This window comes from Gymnogyps californianus, chromosome 15 (genome assembly GCF_018139145.2).
Source record: "Gymnogyps californianus isolate 813 chromosome 15, ASM1813914v2, whole genome shotgun sequence".
In the NCBI taxonomy this organism is placed as follows: domain Eukaryota; kingdom Metazoa; phylum Chordata; class Aves; order Accipitriformes; family Cathartidae; genus Gymnogyps; species Gymnogyps californianus.
Window position 1 is genome coordinate 934,228 of NC_059485.1, and position 18,419 is coordinate 952,646.

At 51.3% G+C, this 18,419-nt stretch overlaps 2 protein-coding genes across 2 annotated transcripts; one reads left to right on the plus strand and one right to left on the minus strand.

Moving 5' to 3' along the window:
• Positions 1 to 1,104: 1,104 nt before the first annotated feature.
• Positions 1,105 to 7,474, minus strand: DCTN5 (dynactin subunit 5). The gene is made up of 7 exons (XM_050905809.1): positions 7,424 to 7,474; positions 7,168 to 7,236; positions 6,536 to 6,654; positions 5,957 to 6,068; positions 5,225 to 5,327; positions 4,376 to 4,467; positions 1,105 to 1,474 (listed from the first exon to the last, which is right to left on the minus strand). Exons 1-7 carry the CDS (start codon positions 7,469 to 7,471, stop codon positions 1,454 to 1,456), a joined length of 564 nt encoding a protein of 187 aa, XP_050761766.1. The 5' UTR covers positions 7,472 to 7,474; the 3' UTR covers positions 1,105 to 1,453.
• PALB2 (partner and localizer of BRCA2) lies at positions 7,470 to 18,246 on the plus strand. The gene is made up of 14 exons (XM_050906159.1): positions 7,470 to 7,486; positions 7,531 to 7,708; positions 7,800 to 7,859; positions 7,953 to 8,034; positions 8,511 to 10,433; positions 11,178 to 11,974; positions 12,599 to 12,682; positions 13,875 to 14,036; positions 14,527 to 14,612; positions 14,893 to 15,054; positions 15,226 to 15,342; positions 15,712 to 15,799; positions 16,834 to 16,982; positions 17,819 to 18,246. Exons 1-14 carry the CDS (start codon positions 7,470 to 7,472, stop codon positions 18,084 to 18,086), a joined length of 4,173 nt encoding a protein of 1,390 aa, XP_050762116.1. The 3' UTR covers positions 18,087 to 18,246.
• Positions 18,247 to 18,419: the final 173 nt, after the last annotated feature.

Consider the following 18,419-nt stretch of genomic DNA (forward strand, 5'->3'; position numbering starts at 1 on the left):
GTTTTTTTTGTTTTGTTTTGTTTTTTTCTGGGAAAGAAACCGCAAGTTTCGAACCACCGTTCGTCTCCCTGCGGCTTTTTGTGACGCCTTCCCCAGTTCAGCCGCTGCCGCTTTACAGACCAGATTTCCACACTGACCCAAGAATCCGGTCCTTTGGCTGATTTTCATTCTGTAGCATCCCACCCACGCCTGGTGCCTCTCGCTTCTGGCACTTGAGCGTCGCTGTGCCGCACCTCGTTAACCATTTTTTTTTCCGCTCACCCCACGGACACGCCACCCAGTGAACCAAGGGCCCACGCCTGCCCCGGGGCCCGCAGAGCGGCTCCTGCACTCCAACAGCACCCGCCAGGAGCAGTAACCCGTCCCTTCGCCTGACCTTGCTGCCTGCCGGCGCACGACAAAACGCCCGCGACAAATAACCAAAACCGGCACAAAAAGCAGCCACGGCACCTCAGCCCACGAGCCCGCTTCCTCCCTCCAGGCACGCGCGGTCCCACCCTGCCACAACCGGGATGAGGACGGTGACTTTACCCCGCACGGCTTCCCTTCCCCGCCAGTGAAAGCTGTTTCTTTCAGCCCTGGCTAACAAAGAATAGACGGTCCTGGCCACACGTTCCGTGCCAGACCTGTGGGTACCGCAGACGAGGCCCAGCTAGCCTTCAGCTATTGACACAAGCCACTGATCACTCCAGGGCGGCTTGGGGAGTCCAGCGCACGGGACCAAGCCACGAGCCCTGCAGACCACCGCAGCCAGCAGCCAACAGTTGAGCTGTTATTCCCCCCCGCTGCGCCGCGGAGCCGGATCGTCTCAGGAAATCCCGCTCCATGCAAAGCGGACACGGCCTCCACTCCACCGGTGACTCCGTTACCTTCCCGCACAGCCCCTCGCGCGCAGCGGCTCTTCACCGCTCCTTACACTGAGCCGCTGCGATTCGAAAGAGCCATCAGCGCCTCTCGCAGCGGACACGGAGTGAAAGGGAAGGTGTACGTTCCCGAGGACTCTGAATGCCCCGACATAAAAGCAGCATGGCCCGCCGGTCTTGGTCAGAGCAAACCGGAGTAAAGCATATAGGATCAATGAAGCAATACAGCGACTTAGTGTTTGAAGTGATCACTGTTTGTACAAGATTCCTGACAGAAGGGATTTCCCTCCCTGCGGGGCATGCTTCCCCATGCACCTGCAGCTCCGCTGTGGCTACGCAGCAAAGCCCTCCCTCGGAAGTCACGTTTTATCGCACTGCGCTAGACTGAACGTTGCCATCAGAACCTCGTAATTCCCCAGGGCCGTAGTAGCACGCTGCGACCTACTGACGCTCCATCTTTCCAGAGCTGGCAGAGGCGTAGAGGTGAGCCCAGGTCAGAGGGATGCTTCAGAGGACAGGAGGATAAAGTGGCCAAATCTAAGGAATGTTAACAGTGCTGGGTGTTTGAGATCTTCAGTGGCGACTTGGTTTTAGACCCTGGCAGAGGCCACCTTAACAGAGACAATAAAAGAGGTTTTAATTAAGGCAGAAGGGTCGGCTCAGCCTGCTAGAAGGAAGAGTAGGCCAAGAAACGCGCAAGCAACCGTGCAGTGACGTATCCTTCCGTGCACTACAGCTGTGCTGCTCAAGTGATCGGGGAAAGGCATCACTCAGGCTTTTCCAGCTGCCATCCCGTTCCCACTCTCAAACTCACATCCCTTAATTTGGCAGCCGCCGCTTCCCACCCCTCTCCCACGCCAGCAGCCTAGCTTCTCGCTGCCCAGCTGCGGCCATTAATCAAGCGATCCCGGTGAAACGTACTATGTGGTGTTGAAACTTTGAAGCGACACCAAGGCAACACAGCACACACAGCCCGCTCCTGACCGAACAGCGTGCGCCTTCCCACGCTTCAAGAGACACCTGATGGCAAGTTAACAGGGCAAAGTAGTACTCGCGAGTGGCAGCACAAACCCCTCAACATCTGACTTGCAGGAAATCTTGCAAGAATCCCCAAACCTGTCAGGTCTTGTGACGGGGGAGGCCTCCTCTAGCCCCTCACTGCAAATGGCTTCTGCAAGGGCTAGGCAGATTCTGGACAGCAGGAACTAAACATTTTTGGAAATTGAAGTCAATTAGGAAGCCGCCTGGAGTACAAACGCAAGGAACACTTAATACTGTTTCACGTAGGTGGAAAAAGTGGCGAGCCTGGGCCTTTCACATGGACATCTCCCTGAACCCACAGGAGATCGCGGGAAGAACACAGCTTCCTTCCACGCTTGCCTCCACTCCCGCTTCAGGAGGACTGAAGGAACACGGCTGCCATGGAACAGGCAGGTCTTTCTAGCCAGTATGGGACTAGGTGGTACAACGGTCCCGCTGAATCTGGGCTTCTAGTAAAACACTTCAGCTCTGTTGAAACCAGACCTAACTGATCCGCTGCATCGGACAGCTCAGCAGTACCAGCCCGGCTGTTGCAGCTTCAAGACCGAATCTCATCTTCTTGTCCCAGCCGCGCTCCCTGCCACGAGAAGCTGGCTCCAGCTCCCGCTTTTTTACACAGCTGCCGCCTGGGATGGGCAGACCCAAAGAGTGGGCCGTTGCCGAGGGCTTGAAGCAACACTACCGGAGCTACTGCTGTACCAAATCGGTGTGCCTAACGTTCCAGTGCTGAAGAGAGGATTTTAAAGTCACCCTGGTGACTGAATGGAAGTAAAGACAAGAGCCATTATAAAACAACAACGCTAGAATCATTTCTGGGTGAAAGTCATCAGCTCAGAGGCAGAAAGAAGCAGCTGTTTCACACTGTACTTCACTTTTTTAATGCACTGACTCTGTAATAGTCAGCAACAGCCTGTGACAGTCACAGAACAAGAGACTGCGGCTCAGGTGCCCAGGCACAGCAGAAACCTCATTCTAGTCTCAAGTTTGATTGGAAGAGTCACAACCCTGAGTCACTTGAACAACTGAAGAGGCTTTAATTTATGTACAGTAAAAATACAAACAAACCAGTCAGTGGTTTTACATTTGATTAACAGTAATTACTACACACTTTAGTACTTGTACGGCTGTTTGCTATTTAAGGTGTACCAGTACTTTGCATTATACAGAACAGCTGAAGGCTCCAGGGCTGCTGAACTCGCAGCCATGCACCTACTACATAACTAATACGCGTCCTGGCCCCCAGCTGCTACACTACTACATGCAGGAGCCCCAGTTTTACAAGCTAGAGAAGGACGATGCTAAGCTTTAATATAACACAACCAGAGCAGGCAGATTCATTTTTAGCCAGTTGTCTGGTACTGAGTCAGGTACACACCAGCGTCAGCTGTCTCCAACTTCCACAGAGCTGCTCCCAGCGAGAACTATCCCTGCTCTATTACAAGTCCACAATGAAATGTTCACTCTTTCCAAGAAGTCTGAATCTCCCTCTTAAGTTTTATAATGCAGAAAAGCACCAAAGAGCTTTCTGCAAATCTACATACTGGGTAACAAGCGGGGACAATTGCAGCATTCTCTCACCCACCTCCGGCTTCTGCTTTTCATTACCCACTTTCTGCTGCACTGAATCCTGTCACTGACATGGCAATCCTCTTTCCAAAGCCCTTTGGCTCTTTAAGGTCTGCGACGTTCAGGAAGCAGAACATGCATTGGCCACGAGGATGCTAACCCTGCATGACAGGTGAGAGGACTGAGGTCTACTTCAAGAGCTAAAAGCTAAGAAGTGTCCTGGCAGGCAAGGCATAGAAAGACAGGTTTCAATGTCAGCCAAAAGTCCTAAAGCCAATCCCAGGATGACGAACGATATCCTGTCCCTATAGGAGAGAATCCCAGTCCACAGGGAGAAAAGGAAGAGGCCATCCACCTCAACACGCAGGCCTACAGAGCAGCAAATATTTTTCCAAAGGAAAGCGCTGGGTCTAACGAACCCTGGTAAGTAACTGCCCGTAACACGCACCTCAGCCACACAGCACTTCTGTTCTAGGATGGAGATTGCTTCTAGCAAACGTAAACCCGCTTGCTCTGGGTTAGGAACAGAACTGACATGAAAGACAGGCTTAGGCTGCAGAGTTATGTGCTGTCAACTCTGCCTTGTTCCCCAGCTGCAACGAGGAGGTGCTGCCCTAAAGGGAATTGTATCAGCTTTCCTAGCTCCAGAACATTTCATGGCACAATTCAGACAACGTGGAATGAATTACATTCAAAATGAGCATACAAAGTTTTAACAACATGACACAGCAGCTTTCACGAGGGACTGCTTGGCCAGACCGTTAGTGTTGAGGAACACTCATAGAAGCGCTCAGGAACAGCGGAGGGCCGTGCCCCGGTCTCTCTGAACAACATCCCCCTCCCCGCCCCCAGAATACTCCTGCGTGCCTGTACTGCTCTGAAACACGGTAAATAGGCTACTAGACCTGAGTGAGCGGCAAGAACTTCTGGTAATAGCTCTTTGTAACGTCAATCATGAGTTCCTGGGTACATTCCGGGAGTTCCCCAGAGAAGAGTCCTGGAAGAAGAACAAGAGTATGACCATCAGCATTCTTGCAGGAGAAAGCAGAAATAAGCCTATATTCAACGTTCAAAGCAGCGACTTGGATTGAATTGTAAGTAAATACTAATAGAACAGCCACGGGCTCTTCTCTCATGTCGAGCAATGCAGTAGGATCGTTCCCATCGTACCCCCGGGGCAGACATCAGACAGACTGCTGCAGCTGGGTCCCGTAACAGCTTCCGCTGTTCCCCATAAAACACTATCAGAAGATAAACGACGGAGCGTGCAATTTGTACAATGAGATCTCCGGCACAGCCAGGTCAATGGGCAGGAACTAAACATTCACATACCTCAGTTTAATGTACCTACCTCCCTATTAACACACGAATAATGAGCAAGTGGACTTCCTACAGTCCGAACCACTGAAATGCCTGCAAAACCAGAAACCACGGGAGGAGGAGGAGTGCTCCCTCTGCCAGAGCCTAAAGCCTGGTGGGTTCTAGATGCCTGAAAAGCTGTGTTGCTTACTGTACAGGATGGCCACAGCTGGCATCCTAGTAATACTGAGTAAACATGTACCACCTACCTAACATTCACTAAAGCAGTGAGTTTCACAAGTTAAACTTGTTACTTTTCAATTCACCGAGTGCCCTATACCTTTATTTCTAGGCGCTAAATGCTAATAGGCAACTTTGTCATAGCAATCTCATTTTAAAATAAGAATATCCATGTTATCCACGCTTCTGTGCAAGTAAAGTTAGAGGGAGCATACCTGGGCAGCCCGAGAAGACTGTGAAAGGTGGGACTACTGTTTCAGGAGGTAGTACTGTGTTGTCTAAGATTTTGCAGCAGTCTTTCAAAACGCATCTACGACCCTAAAACAGAGATTAGGTAAAGTTTATACTTAAAAAGCTATATGCTTTTGCTTATTACTGACAAGTTACCTAAGCTTCAACAAGTTTAACTGCTCAAAACACATTCTGTATAAGGGATCACAGGAATAAATCTTTACCCTGACTGAATGCTCTTCCCAACAGAATTAACTTTTTTCCTTTTTTGAGGAAAAACGTGTTTGTTCTTGACTAACACATGTACGGGCAGCTGCATATTAACACGTCAATGTGGAAATCAGAGCCTAAAACCTGAGTCATGCAGTAACATAGCAGGGCCTTCTCTAACTCAGCAGACAGCAACCTCGACTATTTTGTGTTATTTGCACAGAAACACAATTCCACTTGTAATTTGCGGAAAGGCTGCCTTCCCCGGACAGTCCCATTAGCCACAGGGACAGTATTGTTGGGACAGATTTTCCAAACAGTGATCAGCTGAACCCGCTATCCCCAGAAAAGCACAAGTAAAAGCACCGCTTTCTGTGGAGGAGAAAGGAACAGCACAGAGTAAGTATGCTTGCTCCAGCCAGTTGGTGCAGATACCTCTCCGCTGGTGTTACAAAGCCTCAACAGTGCTCAAGAGTTGAAAGAAAAGTCTGAGAAATGGCACTCACAATGACACAGTTCTTGCCTATGTGGACATAGGAGCCAATCTGGGCTGCGTTGACAACACAGTCCTCTTCTATGAAGACATGATCACCAATGTGGAGAGGGAAAAAAGCCACCCTGTGACAGGAGAGTTATTTGTTCAGGTGTACAACAGACAGACCGATCCGTGACACTGTTAGACCCCAAATCACACTGTGCAGTCTCCCGTCTCCAGCTGGATTGCCAGAGGTAGATTTGATGCTAAGGAAGACAGAACAGTAACTGGTCTTTCTCACCTCTTTCTAAAGGATGGCCCAAATGAGCAACAGGAAGACGTTGTGAATAAACAAAGAACAAGTGAAACACGTTCTTCGCTTAGCTATTTTAATATATCCCAGCCTTTCCACATTACGGTCTGAAGGGAACGCTAACCCTCAAGGCAAAGCTGAAACTTTGAGGAAAAGGCAGGTTTAGAGGGATGTATTTCCGCAAACTGCTGCAAAAGGAACACAGCCCTCTGAATACAGATCTCAGCCGAGCTGGTACATTTTTTTTAGGTATATAGATTTTAACTTCAGTCTCCCTAAAGGAAGGGGACCTCTTACCCTTTACTAAACTTCTTGAAGGGCGGTCTAATGACACTACGGCTTTTCACCACGCAGTGTCGTCCAACCCGCACGTTTGCCAGGTCACCGCGGATGATGCAGTCGTTCATAACTATTGTCTGGAAAAGAAGAGAGAGATAAACGAACTCCAATTTCTACTCATGTTACCAGGTATTATACAGACTCATGCAGAGATCAGGCCACTCCAGCAAGACTATGTTACCTCACAGACGATTCTTTTAGTCAAAAGAAAAGCGAGAACAAAGCAAATGCACAGGAGCCTGCAACCACCAGTTGTGCTCCCATCGTGCCAGTGAGCTGCACAAAGCGAGCCAATACACAAAGCGAGGCTTAAGCACAAACAGAAATACGTTGTTCCATGGATAAAAACACCGCGATCAGCTCGCACGCGGAGGAAGCTCTGTTTGTGTGCTCAGAGAGCAGAGCTCCGGTACCACGGGGCCGGGAGCGGCTGTCAGCGGACAGCAGAGCAGCGCGGGTGCTGCTGCGGCGGTGACAGGGACCCCCCGGCTTGGCCGCGCTCCCCTCCCACCCAGCCGAGCTGCTGGGCAGAGCCGAGGTACCGGGGCGGGGGGATACCGCGGCCTCCCCCCTCCCCGCCGCCTGCCTACCTTGCCGTTGAGAACGATGTTCTGGCTGCCGCACAGCACGGACTGTCGGCTCACCTTATTGCCGGACGCCTGCGGGGAGAAGGGGAGGGTCACCGCGGCCGCCCCCCAGGCCCCGCCGCCTCCCGGGCCCCGACACCCCAGCGCCTCAGCGAGCCCGACTCGGCCCCCTCAGCCGACGACCCGGCCCCCTCAGCCGGCCCCGCCGCCCCAACCGGCCCCGGTCCCGGTCCCGGTCCCCTCCAGCCTTCCCCCGCACCGTCTCGATGTACTCGGACTTGTTGTACAGCATCTCGCTCAGCTCCATGGCGGCACCACTTCCGCACAGCCACTCCCGGCTTCCGGTACGTCACTTCCCCCCGCCAGCCAGCGCTTCCGCCGCGGCCGCGGCCTATGGCGGCCCGGTTGCTATGGAGACGCACCGCCCGCGCGCCGCGCGCTTCTCGCGGGAGGCGGCCATGGCGGAGCCGGCGGCCATGGAGGAGCCGGCGGCCGCGGAGGAACCGGCGGGCGGGGGGCCCTCAGCGGCCCCGAGAAGGAGAAGGTGCGAGACGCGGGGCTGGGCGGGACCGAGCGAGGCGGGGGGCGGCGGGCGCGGCGGTGCCGGTGCCAGCCCGGTGCGTTGTGTCTTACAGCTGAGGGAGAAGCTGGCGCTGCTGAGGAGGGAGTACAGCGAGACCGTCAGCCGGCTGCGGGTGAGCGGGCCGGGGCCGGGGCCGGCGGCGGGGGGGCTCGGGAGGAGGTGCCGGGAGGCCGGTCCCAGCCCCGCGCCGGTGTTGTGTCCGCAGCGGGCGCGGCGAGCCGAGCGAGCCAGGAGCCACGGCCGGGGCACGGCGGCGGAAGGAGGCCGGCGGGAGCGGAGGCCCGCAGGTAGGAGGCGGCAGGCGGCATCCCGCTCCGGGTCGGGTCGGCGGGAGCGCCCGGAGGGCCCCGCCGGCTGCCGTGTGCTCCCCTCGCCCAGCGGCGGGTGCGGGCGGGGGGGCCAGCCCAGCCCAGCCCAGCCACTATCGCCCTTCTGTGCCCCCCCCCGGCCCGTCCTGCCGAGCCGGGACGGACCCCGGCTCTGCTGACCGCCCGGCTCCTGGCTGCGCTGTCCCCTCTCTGCAGCTGCTGCCACATCCACTGCCCCCCACGCCCACTCGTGGCCTTGCCGGTGCTGCTGAATCGTGATCTGACATAACCTCTCGTCTCCTTTCCTCCTCACCCGGTCTGCAGTGCTCTCTGATCCCGACTGTAAGATCCCACTCTTTCGCTCCTAACAAAGTCGTCTAGTTTTACTGTGGGATGTTTTTCCAGGATGGGACTTTGCTGGGAGTACTTTACACGTACGACATTTTTTCCCACAGGTTCTAGAGATAACATATCTCCTAGTGCTGACAAACATGAAACCTCCCAGTTACAGACTAAAACCTGCTCTGATCTTGACACAGAGAAGAAAACATCTGTCGCATTTAAACACGTTCCCAAATTCTCCAGTAATGAGGTTAGCCTGCAGGACAGCTCACAGGCAGAAAGCATACAGGCTAGCCAGGAAAACCTGTGCTGTGGAATTGTTAGGCCTGCCCCTGAGGAGAAAAAACCCCAGACCTCCAGAAACTTGATGAAGCTGAGGAGACGGACGAAGGCTCTGGTGTTGGAGGAAAGGGAAGCAGTGCGTGATGTGCATCTAATCAACACTGATGAAAAGGTGAAAAATCAAATTGCCAGTACAGAGGAACTTCAGTCACCAGTCTTCAGGCAAAGCCGTCTCTCGAACACTGAAGAAAACGCTCCAAGAGCATCCAGGCCAGCACTCGTGCAGAGAGAAGAAAACAGTTTCACTCCTCCCGATGCAGCCGTAGCAGTTGTACAAGACATGCTTGAAGACGGTGTCCCTCCAGGAGCGCCTGAGCTGTTCCGCTGTGCGCTGAGGGACAGCAGCGATGCCTGGCAGCCTGAGTCCCCAAGTGCTGTGGCCGCATCTGATAACCGTGAGGCTTCACGGCCGTGTTCAGAGAACGGCGACTCTGTTTTACCTGACACCAGTGGGGATGGAGGAAGAGAATCTTCCGGTATAATAAAACAAACGGACGGTGAGAGTACGTGTGAAGATCAGGGAGAATTACATAGGCTCTTGGATTTAATGTCAGAAAGTGAAGTATTGCCCACTGGCGGAAATAACACTATAACTAATGAGAGCAAAAGCCGTGAAGGAAATCACAGTGATGCTAAGAGCTTAAATCCCTTTCCTACAGATCTTGCTCTAGGCAATGTTGAAGAACTGTCGGAGAATCAACAGCTTGAAATTCAGTCCATACGTTCTCATCCAGAAAAGGTGACAGTTCCTGAAAGCGCACTGAACTCTTGCACGGTGGTTGAAGGGCTTCTGTTTCCGGTTGAATACTACGTCAGGACAACTCGACGCATGTCTAATTGCCAGAGGAAAGTGGACCTCGATGCTGTAATTCTCAGCCAGCTGGGCAGAAGCAAGAAAGGTCAGCGAAGTAAGTGCAAGCAGAAAGATGCAAATTCAGATCGGCCCTCCCAAGAAAGAGTTGAAAACGATTTGGAGTCAGGAGTCACGCCGTTCCCTTTTCTTGGTGCAGAAAATGATCCAGCAAATTCAGTTAGTCCTCAGAAATCTCTTCCTGCGTCCAGTGGCAGCAGCACTTCACTTGGATCGATTTCTCAAAACAGCATCACTAGCACAAAGCGAGATCAGAGACGATCACAGAGGAAACAAAAGGGAAGAAGAAAGTCTGCCCGCAACCCCCCCGTGCACCACGTGTCACAGGAACTTATAGGGAGTTTGGATCTCGTAACAATGAGGGAAGGCAGTAGTCTGCTGTCAAGTGAGTGTCAGAGTGAAAAGGAAAACTGTGAGGCTAATGTTGAAAAGTCATCTTCAGATGAGAGAAGGTTGTCTGCTGCTGCAGCTCTTGGGGCTGGAGAGACAGACGTGACTGGCGCCATACAGCCAACGAGTGCTGATCCTCCTCCTGGAGGAAGCCAAGTGCTTGGCGAATGCCGTAAGACTCTGTTAGAACAGGTTCAAAATCCACTTCGGAACAGCGATTCTCTGAACCCAGGGAATGAAACTTTTGCCGACTGCATAGGAGATCTGGAAGCCAACTTAACTGTGTGTCAGGCTGATAAACGTCCAGTGGAGCATGTTAAGAATCAGGGCGTGCAAGGAGCCTGCAGGGCTGAGCAGCTCCTAGCGATGAATGTCCCTCTGCGCCGCTCCCTGCGTTCCTCTGCAAGACAGAGAGCCCGTCAAGTCTCAAAAGGTACGTCATCAAATATAAGCACTTCCTAAAACTACAGCCCGAGAGCAAGGCAGGGAAACGTCCCAGTGAGTTCACGCCCTGCCATATGTTTTTATTCAAGAAAATCTGATATGGGTTAACTATTATTTTTTTAAAATAAGAGATATTTTTAAAAAATTTCTATCATTGTGGTGCCCATGTTCCTCCAACAATTCCAGAAACTTCTGCTTCAGCGCAGTGACGGGGAGTGAACAGCAGTGCATGGATGAGGAGCAGGGCTGAGAACTTCTTCAGCTGCCTTTGCTGTTGGAGCGAATGTTGTGCACACTGGACCTGATTTTCCAGCAAATGGATGTAAACCTGTTTCTCCAACTAAGCCTGCATATTAATGATTATTTTTTTTTAGTGCTGACAAGTGTGAAACACAAAGAGTAGCATTACAGTCTGAGGGTCCGTGAATGTTGTGAAAAGAGAAAGCGTTGGGAGAAAACCAAACAAACTGACCGAGCACTCGGTCAATCCTGGCAGTCTTTGGCAATGATATCTTAGCTGAAGGCTTGATGCAGAGCGATTGCAGAGTGTAATGTCTTTCCAGAAAAGTGCCACTTCCATGCGTTAAGATGGATATGGCGGGTTTTGGGGGGTTTTTTTTTTGGAAAATAGGTTAATATGACACTCTGGATGAGAGATTCTGAAAAGGCTAGTTGCTGGTTATTTTATGATGTGGTGTTCTCTCTGGGTACTCTTGTGTTTTTCTTTGTCTAGATGAGAGCAAAAGAGGACGTAGCTATCCAACGGGTTCGGAGGGTCCGGCTTCTCTTGGCCTCCCTGCTATGGACCCCGATACTTGCGGCTCTCTCTTCTCCTTCCGCAGTCTCCAGTGGCTGGCCTCCAGACTGGGTATCAGAGACTTTCACTTGCCGGATGAGGAATTTGGACTACTAAAACTTGAGAAATTAGAATCTTCCCCTGTGAATGACTTGGAGGTTTTTGTTCCTAGTACGTTTGGAGATGGTGCGGCTTCAGAGGACACACAAGATGCACAAATGAATCCAGAAGAAAAAAGTCTCAAAAGTAATTTGATTTCGCCTTTCAAAAAGGGATTGCCCAAGTTACCTCATGTAGAAAGCCCAGCTTCCAAGAAGGAACTTTCCGCCCATGAATTGCTATTTACTCCCATGGGGACTGTCTTAGCTGGTGCTCCCACTCAGCCTGAGTCTCAGATTTCCTCATCTGTTTTCCCTGTCGTGGGTGCAACCCCAGCTGTTTTACCATCAGTACGCAGCGAGGTCTTCCCCAATACACCTTCTGTATCTCCCTCGCAAGCGAGCCTGCCTTCCTCCGTGGAGCATCTGCCCAGGGAATGCAGAGACTCTGCCATTCCACTGCACTTGGACAGCTGTGGTGCAGGATCTGCTAGAGAAGAGGAGGAACAAGGTACAACGTTTCCTTTAGAAGCTGAAAGAGGTCCCGATAATAAATCTGATGAGGCTGTGGCCTTGGAGAAGCATCAGCAGTCAGAGAGCAAACAGCAGAGATCCTGCACAGCTTCTCCTGAACAGGTAACAAGCTGGCCTCTTTGCCAAGGGTACCAAGCCAGTGGTTTTGTGGGCGAATCCCCTTTTCCAGAATCTCACCTGACTTCACGGGAAAGACCTCTTTGCGTGCTAGCCCTGCATGCTGTCTTTTAGCTGACTCAGTAAATGTTTGGTTTTCATCTGTTGCCTAAGGTCTTTTGACCTCAAGAGCAAATTCTTTAAAATCCTGCTTGGTGAAACTGGTGATGTGGGTTTCAGTGCTTATTGCGGGATGCGTGTTTGAAACGTGTGTATGAACAAAAAGTTTCTGGTACCCACACAGTGTTGGTCTACCTCAAGGAAAATTTTCAGCTAGGATTTGGTAAAGGAGATTAAATGACTCGCATGCGGGATGGGTACTGGGAGAATGACTCGTCTCTGAAGGCTGAGATGCAAAGTGGTGGTAAAAGACAATTTTCAGGTGAAACCAGGAAATAACCTGTCTGGGATCTCTTGTTTTTCAAAGACATGTAAGTACGAAAAGAGGTGCTCCTACCATAGCTCTCCAGTAACTGCGTGCAGAGTGAATTCACGCTTCTGCCTCATTCTTGCAGGTGCTGAATGTAATTTCAAAGTTGCATTATCCTCATTCTTTCTTTCTTTGTGCAGAAAAAAGATGTAGCAGAACAGTTGACTCCGGTACTGCTTGATGGCCTGAGAGAAGAGAGCTTGCAGCTTGTATCAAAGCTAAAGGTGCGATAACATCAGATAATTTTTTACTGAGTCAGCAGCAGCTCTTTCATACCAAGTTTAACAAAAATGCAGTAAAAAATGCAGAATGGCTAGTTGAACAAAATAGGTTGCTGTCTAATTTGATCAGTTCTGTCTTCGCTTGTGGTAAAGCATGCTGAAAGGTTAGATTGCTGTATATCTCCTTTTGACTGATAAAGGATTTCAGTGTTTGTTTCTGAATATGAATCTCTAAACACATGCAAATGTCTTAACAAGCAGAACTGCTGCATTTTTCTTCAGCCCCAGGTAAAATGATCTCAGCCCTTGTACCCCTGTTGCCTGCCCTGTGGCTCCTGTGGCCTCCTGTCACCCTTGCAGGCACTACCCTAACCCCGTAACGAACAAATTTGTGGGGGACTACAGCGCTGCCAAATACACGTGCTGATGTTCACACCCTTCTGGAACGGAGCATTGATTGCACATGCCATGACGAAGACAAATCGTGCCCGGGGCTGTTTGCACAGCTGAGCCATGGGCTCTTCCTCCCGCAGTGGTGGCCTTTCACTGTCCTCTGTCTCGCAGCGGGTAGAGAACGGTTGGCAGGCAAGGAAGCAACCTCGGTGGGAAAGCCCGCTGAACTCCCAGTGAGCTTGCCGGGGGCTGGGCCACCTCTAGCTTTTCCAAACCAAAGTGCAAAGTTTTGCTCCAGAAGCGATCCTGGGGGGGGTTAGCATAACGAGCCAACAATAATATGGCTGAAGCTGAAAACTTCACAAGGGAGAAGAGAAGGCCCTTGCTTTGTTCAGTTTTAAACTCGGTCGGTGCTACTGCAAGTCCTGTCTCCCGTTTGTGCGACAAGGGAAGCAAGTGGATGGCTGCGGGTAGGTGGCACTCGGGCTTCGTTGTGGCTGTGCCGTGGTACCCCCAATCCTGTCCCAGCTCTGGGCTCTGCCGGGTCCCTGCCGTGTCCCTGCCGTTTCAAATGACAAGTGATTTTTGTGAAGTGAGCCAATGTATTTGCTGCTCTGAGGGTGAAACCCACCCCAGGCTTGTTTTCCTTGGTGCACTTTACTCAAGATTAAATGTTGTAAGCGTGAAGTTTTAGCCTCAAATTCTCATCACACTGAATGTCAAGCATTTTTCTCAGGCTGAACCTCCAGGTTAGATAACCACGTGTATCAGAAGAAAACCAGCGCTGTTTTGTTTTGGACAGGATTCTTCAAGTTCCTGCGCCGTGGACGTGAGTACCATGTGGTGGGAGGCAGCTGGCTGCAGAGAGCTGTGTGTGGTGACTGCTTGTGAGAGTTCTGTCTCCCTGTGGAAACCTCTGGCATCCGACCGCTGGGGAAAGGTCTATACTTGGCAGCTCGGAGAGGTATGAACACAATCCTTATTTCTAGAATTTAGGGCAACTTTCTTGTCCCGTGTGTTAGTTCCCAAGATACAAGGAGCTTGCAGTCTTGGGTGCAAGGTAAGTTCTTCAGGTGGCATAAATTTTTCATTCCATCAGGCAACAGATGAATGATTTGCACCGCTGATGGAGAAGGCCAGTAGCTTGTATGCTCGTGTGTTACATGCTGGAATTTGATACTTCGTGTACTAAATGGTGGCTGCACTTCAGCCACTGGCTTATGCTCCTTCCCCTTACACTCCCTGGAGACACTTTTTGTCTCTTATATCAACAGGGATTGTTTAATTAGGTAAATAGTCAGCAGAGAGTTCAGCTGTTAATCTAAGCGTGCTTCTTCAGAGGGATCTGAAAATTAGTTCTGCTCCATATCATTTCACTTGAAACGCTCTAGAAAATGGGAATAAAGTCAAAGGGACATTGTGGGTGACGCTGAATTCTTGTTTTGCTGTCCTAGATTCCTGTAATACAGATCGTTCCTCTGCCGGACACCTGTAATCTCGTGTGTATAGCATTGGGAGATTTGGAGATTGGAGAAATAAGGTTTTGTATTTATTTCTTACTAGCGCTTTGCACCCTGAATAGCTGCAGCTTAACTCTCCTCTTGTGTAGTGGTTGAAATTATCTCTTACTAATGTGTCACTTTCTCAGTTGCTCTAACGGTTGGAAAATATGGAAGAGATTTCTAAAAATCAACCACAAAGACTTGCTTATTCGCCCCTAGAGGTGGTAGACTGTTTAAACATATGCTCGTTTTTATATACTATGGCATGTTTGAGTTTTGCTTCCTTCTGTCATTAGGCGTACTTTTCTCTTAATTTAGGCTCTTGCTTTATTCTTCTGAGAATGACTCATTCAAGCGATCACTGGTAAAAACTGGAAATATAAAAGCTGTTCTTGGGCTAAAGGATAGGAGGCTGGTCAGCAGCAGTAGGACCGTGCAAGAGCAGCAAGTGGAAATAGTATCGCTTTCAGAGACAGGAAGGTGAGTCTGCTGGCTTTGGGGTGGTCTCCGTGTGGCAGGTGGAAGAAGAGTACGGAAACATCTCAGGTGTAGAAAAGTGTCGGGTTCCTCTTCTTTCTGGAGGTGTGCTGAGTACAGAACACACGCTTATTATTTTGACTGCCTTTTCTCACTTGCTAATCTGCCCTTCAGGAGCAAGGACGGACAGACTTTGATGCCCCCTGAAGAAACTGTTCTAGCTTTTGCTGAAGTAGAAGGAATGAGAGACGCCTTGGTTGGTACCACTGCAGCGAACAGCATTGTTGTTTGGTCAGTGTTTCCTTTGCGATTAAATGATTTAGCTTGCAGGTGTATGTGGTGGCTGCAACAGCTAGCTGCAGACGTTCTGTAGGGGTGCTGGGTGGCTGCTGATTTGCCTGCGAAACGGTAATTGTCAGAGGGCCTACAGTCCGGCACTTACCTCCTATACAGTCGGATAGATAATGAATGAACTATGCTGCTATAATTCCACTTGCTTGTGCATCGTATTCATTACATCTCTTCCTGTGGCCTCTTGTCTTCGTTTGGTTTATGTGGAACCAAAACTGTGTCCGTCTTGCATAGTGGTGTAACTATGATTAGAAAATAACAGATAGAGGATGGAAATGCAGCCAGAATTTGTCTTGTCACCAACTGCAGGAATTTGAAAACAGGCCAGCTTCTGAAGAAGATGCATGTTGGTTATTCCTACCCAGCTTCCATCTGCCATCGAGCATATTCCGACTCTGTACGTACATGAAATATGGCACACAGTTTATGCATGCACTGCACTGGCTAACGGTGGTGGGGACTTAAAGGATTAAGGTTTCTAGAGTGGCTTGAAATATCAGCTCTATTTAGATACACTGAAGATATTTCAAAAGCAAAAAGGAGAAATAAGCCACACTGGCTACCTCGAATTCTTGGCTTTCTGCAGTGTACTAATAAAGTGAGAGTGATGCATCGAGGTGTATTCCAAAGCAGCAGCATCTTGCATGTGGGAAGCAGAAGTACTGCTGCCCAGTGCTGGTGCTTGGGAAGTCTCTTCCATTTCACAAGTGGGTAGCTGCCAGCGTGGTGATGGCACGCTGCCATTGTCGGAAAACCTATGTGAAGTGGTTATTACTTACATATACCCCCGAGGATATGAACTGTTTAAAACCAAGATCCGTACTGATGATTCTTTCCCACTTGCTTCCACTTGTGCTGTGATTCCCGATGGACTTGTGTGGTTTATCAAGGATTTGATTGTTTTCCGTGAGCATTGAACCTTTTGGGACACGAATGTCTTGTCCGATAATGATGGCTTGAGTCGGACTCTCTGGAGACTTCCCCAGAGTATCTGTCCCAGCGTATTTCGTGCTGGCCGGTGGCTGTTCTGAGAGCCGCTGTTTTCATCTGTGCTGGTTTGCATGGAGTTCTTGTTAAATTTTAAGCCTGTAGGGATTAAAATGAGGCCCAGAAATTTTACTTTAAATGTCATCTCATCCTACAGCAAGTTTAGCTTTTCCAGGCAGAAAGATAAGTGCATAAATCCATTGGGTCACTGAGCTGTCATTCTGCTGTAATGCATCAGCCCTTATCAGTCAGCAGCTGCTTTGGTTTTTATCTAATTTGATAAGGAAAGCAAACCATTTCTGTGTTATTCGGTAAAAATAATGCATCACTGTCCATGGGGCTTTGATTATAGAGAGAATGCAGCAATTAATTTCTGGAAAATTCTTTGGGTTTTTTCCCCTCTTGCTGTTGTTTTTAGTGATGTATTTTTCCTCTGTGTATCAGGGCCTTCTGTTTGTTGTTTTAAGTCATCCACATGCCAAAGAGAGCGAGTCCTGTGGAAACCCCGCGTTCCGCGTGATAGCGTTCAACCCCAAAACAGCCAGGAGCACGGGAGTGACGTTCTCCTCCCTCCCACCTGGGCATGCTGGAAGGCAAGTACCTCGGGGACTCTGCGGGCTGGCTTCACGACTCCTTCGAGGCGGGTTTGGGGGAGAATCACTTACTGAGCGGAGCAGCACTGCTGGCAGGGGTCCCTTTGCCATCTTGCCGGCGATAAGCAGGCCGCATCCGTCACCGCCGTTTGTCCCGTACGTAGGCTGGAATGGGACGAGGGTGTTGGCTGCTTCCTGCCCGCTTCCTGCGCCAGGCTGCGCGCTGACCTCCGAGCTCCCAGCGTCACCGCGCGGCAAGGGGCTCCGCTGACAAACAGGAGCGTTGGTCTTCTGCGTGCTCACGCTTTTGTCCTTCTCCCCCCCGCGAAGTGATTGTGGAAATGCTGTAACTGGGTTCGTCAGGCAAAAAAAAAAAAAAAACAAACTGGGAAAATGTCTGCAAATGAGACGTTCGGAGCCTTTGTGCTGTTAAAGAGCACTTGGCCAGGTTTGTTTATGTTAAGCAGCTGTTTGCAGCCAGATGACCTTTTCCTTCCCATGTCTTGCATTTCGAAGAGTAAGCTGTTTAAGATTCGGTCTTGCAAGGCACTTGCATCCATCGTCACGCTTCCTCCGTGCACGGATATTAGCAGATTGAGGTCTTGGCTTACTGAACAACGTTCAAGTGCGTTCTGAGACTGAGGGAGGATTGTCTTGACATCCTTTGTTCTCGGGTGCGCTGAAGATACGACGTGTAACGTCGCCTGGCTTCCTACAGTTGCCTTAAATTTGCTTAGTAATTTTCCACGTTAAAAACTAGCTGATTTTAAAAAACGATGCGGTAGTGCTTTCACAAACAAACTGCAGCCTCGTGACCCTGCTGTGTACCACCTTAGGTACCTGGAGGGCGACGTGAAGGAGGCTTCGGCCGCAGCCGTGCTGACGTCGGGAGCCATCGCGGTGTGGGACCTGCTCCTAGGGCAGTGCACGGCCCTGCTGCCCCCGGACCCGGACCCGGACCCGGACCCGGACCCGGACCCGGACCCGGCGGGGGGCTGGGCGCTGGCCCGCTGGGCCACCACCAGCGCCTGCCTGCTGGCCGGGCAGCGGGACGGGACCATCTGCCTGTACCGGTACCGGCAGCCCCAGCCGGGCGCGGCCTGACGGAGGTCTACGGGGGGATGGCCCCCATCACCGGCGGAGCTTGGCGCTTCTGCTGCCGCCTCGGGGCCGCCGGTAACGGGGTGTGCGGGGCTGTGCGTGCGCTCGGGGCGGGCGCTGCCGGGCGCCCGGGTGTGTGCAATGCTATTAAACCTGTTGGCTTTGGAACGACTCCGTGCTTGCTGCCGTGCCGGGCGGGGGGGGGCGGGAGCCGCCCGGGGCTCCGGGGGGGGGAAGGGAGCTGCCCGGCCGCCAGGGGTCGCTGCCGCCGCCGCTCCCCGCGCGTGGCGGCCCGGCCCGGCCCCGCCCCGCCGTGCGCGCGGGCTGCCGGGAGCG